Source organism: Cyprinodon variegatus, unplaced genomic scaffold, assembly GCF_000732505.1.
Source record: "Cyprinodon variegatus isolate N-32 unplaced genomic scaffold, C_variegatus-1.0 Scaffold529, whole genome shotgun sequence".
In the NCBI taxonomy this organism is placed as follows: domain Eukaryota; kingdom Metazoa; phylum Chordata; class Actinopteri; order Cyprinodontiformes; family Cyprinodontidae; genus Cyprinodon; species Cyprinodon variegatus.
In genome coordinates, this window is record NW_015150982.1 from 344,084 (window position 1) to 345,884 (window position 1,801).

General features: G+C 36.5%; 1 protein-coding gene across 1 annotated transcript in view; it reads left to right on the forward strand.

Annotated features, from left to right (window-relative positions):
- dnaaf5 (dynein, axonemal, assembly factor 5) overlaps nt 1–1,801 on the forward strand; it is a 36,407-nt gene that overhangs the window by 6,257 nt on the left and 28,349 nt on the right. Inside the window, exons 2-3 of the mRNA XM_015391205.1 lie at nt 787–971; nt 1,190–1,314. Coding sequence (XP_015246691.1) covers nt 787–971; nt 1,190–1,314 — 310 coding nt within the window. The remainder of the gene's footprint in view (nt 1–786; nt 972–1,189; nt 1,315–1,801) is intronic.

The window sequence follows — 1,801 nt, forward strand, 5'->3', positions numbered from 1 at the left end:
CCTTTGTAATACCATCCCAAAGGTGTAAAATCATTTTACCAGGATGCCAAAGAAAGAGTAACCCAGAGTTACCCCTTCCCAATGTGTTGCTGTGTGTTTAAAAGTTTTGCTGCCACATTTTAGTCGCAGTTGCACAATTTAGCTGTCTGTGAGTCCGGTTTCAATCTGTTACGAAGCTGGAATGATTTTAACTGATGGTGTTGAAGCGTTCAGCAAAAGTGTGCAATCACCTACCTCAATGCCCTTTGAAATCATTTAAATCAAATGGCACTGAAAAGAAATCTCAGAAGTGTGAAGATTAGATGCATCATCCCCCCCCAGATGGTCTCGCACAATCTCTAACATTGGCTACAAGTGGCTCAGTTGTCCAGTCTAAATAAGTCAGCTCTGGTTTTCTGTTTTGTAACACTTTAATGCAACTCAAAAGTTTCATTCTTTATGTTGAAATCTTAAGTTTCTCGTTCAGCGATTTGTTTACTATTGACGGCTCTATTCAAGGAACTCTGCTGATGTCACTGAGACAGCATACGGTAGATTGAATTAGCTTTTTTTGTTTGTTTGTTTGTTTTTTATTATCTGATGCATGTTGTGATTGATTCATATAAAAATGTTACGCTTTAGTTTATTGTCTGATTATACATTACTATGATGTTAAGCTCTCATTTCTTGTTTAGATTTACATTATTATGAAATCATTAATTCATATTTAAAGCAAACAAAATACAGATTTTAAAACAAAAAAATGAAAAGGATTGGAACCTTCTTTCTTTTTTTTTTTTTTTTTAGAACATTTTCACATGCAAGCTGAGAATCTGGTGAAGCCGCTCATGCAGACCATAACTCATCAGCACTCGCGAGTCAGAGTGTCGGTCATTGAAGCCACCGGAGCAGTCATACAACACGGCAGTGGGAAAAACATGGATGATGTGCTATCACACCTCGCACAGAGACTATTTGATGACTCGCCGCAGGTTTGGCCTTTATTATTAACCATCTTTTAGGAACCAAAACTGTATACTCTGTCACTTGCTTTTAACATTATTTAGCATTTTGTCGTTTTGAAGTTCTTTTTAAAAACACTTTATATCTCTCAGCAATGATTTTTTTTTGTTATTTAATTTGAAATTTGGGATGAATTAACCAAAACTGCCTTTTTTGGGGCTGCTCATAATTTTCTATTTCATTTAAGGTGAGGAAAGCTGTGACTGCGGTTGTTGGTGACTGGCTTTTAAACATGAGAGATCGATATTCATATTTCCACAAACTCATTCCGCTCCTGCTGACCAGCATCAGCGATGAGATCCCAGAAATAAGGTTTGAAAGGACAAATCAGTAATACTTATGTAATATAATTTATTATTATTTTAAATTTTAATGTGACCTGGCCCACAGTAACCAGCTCTTGTTTGGAGTTGTATTTATTTGTCTGTAGCATACATAGTTCACAGTTATTCTAGTAACAGTAACTTTGGAGCGAATTCCTCTATAGATATATATTTTTTTTTTCATTACGGATGCAACAGTGCTCCACCTGATGCCATCTCTATAGATTCTAGGTTTAACTCTGCCTTGCTCTCTACTTCCATATCTTTGTCTTTTCTTTAGTGTTGCGCCAATACCATTTTTTGGCTCCGATACCGATACCCGATACCTGGCTGTGCAGTATCGGCCGATACCGATACCATAATAATGTAATATAATCACCATCATGGTTTTGTCAAGCTGCTGCCTACCTTTGTGAAGCAGGAAAAAATCTAATACAAAGTGAATCCAGTAGAACTTTTTATTGCCTACCAGGAGT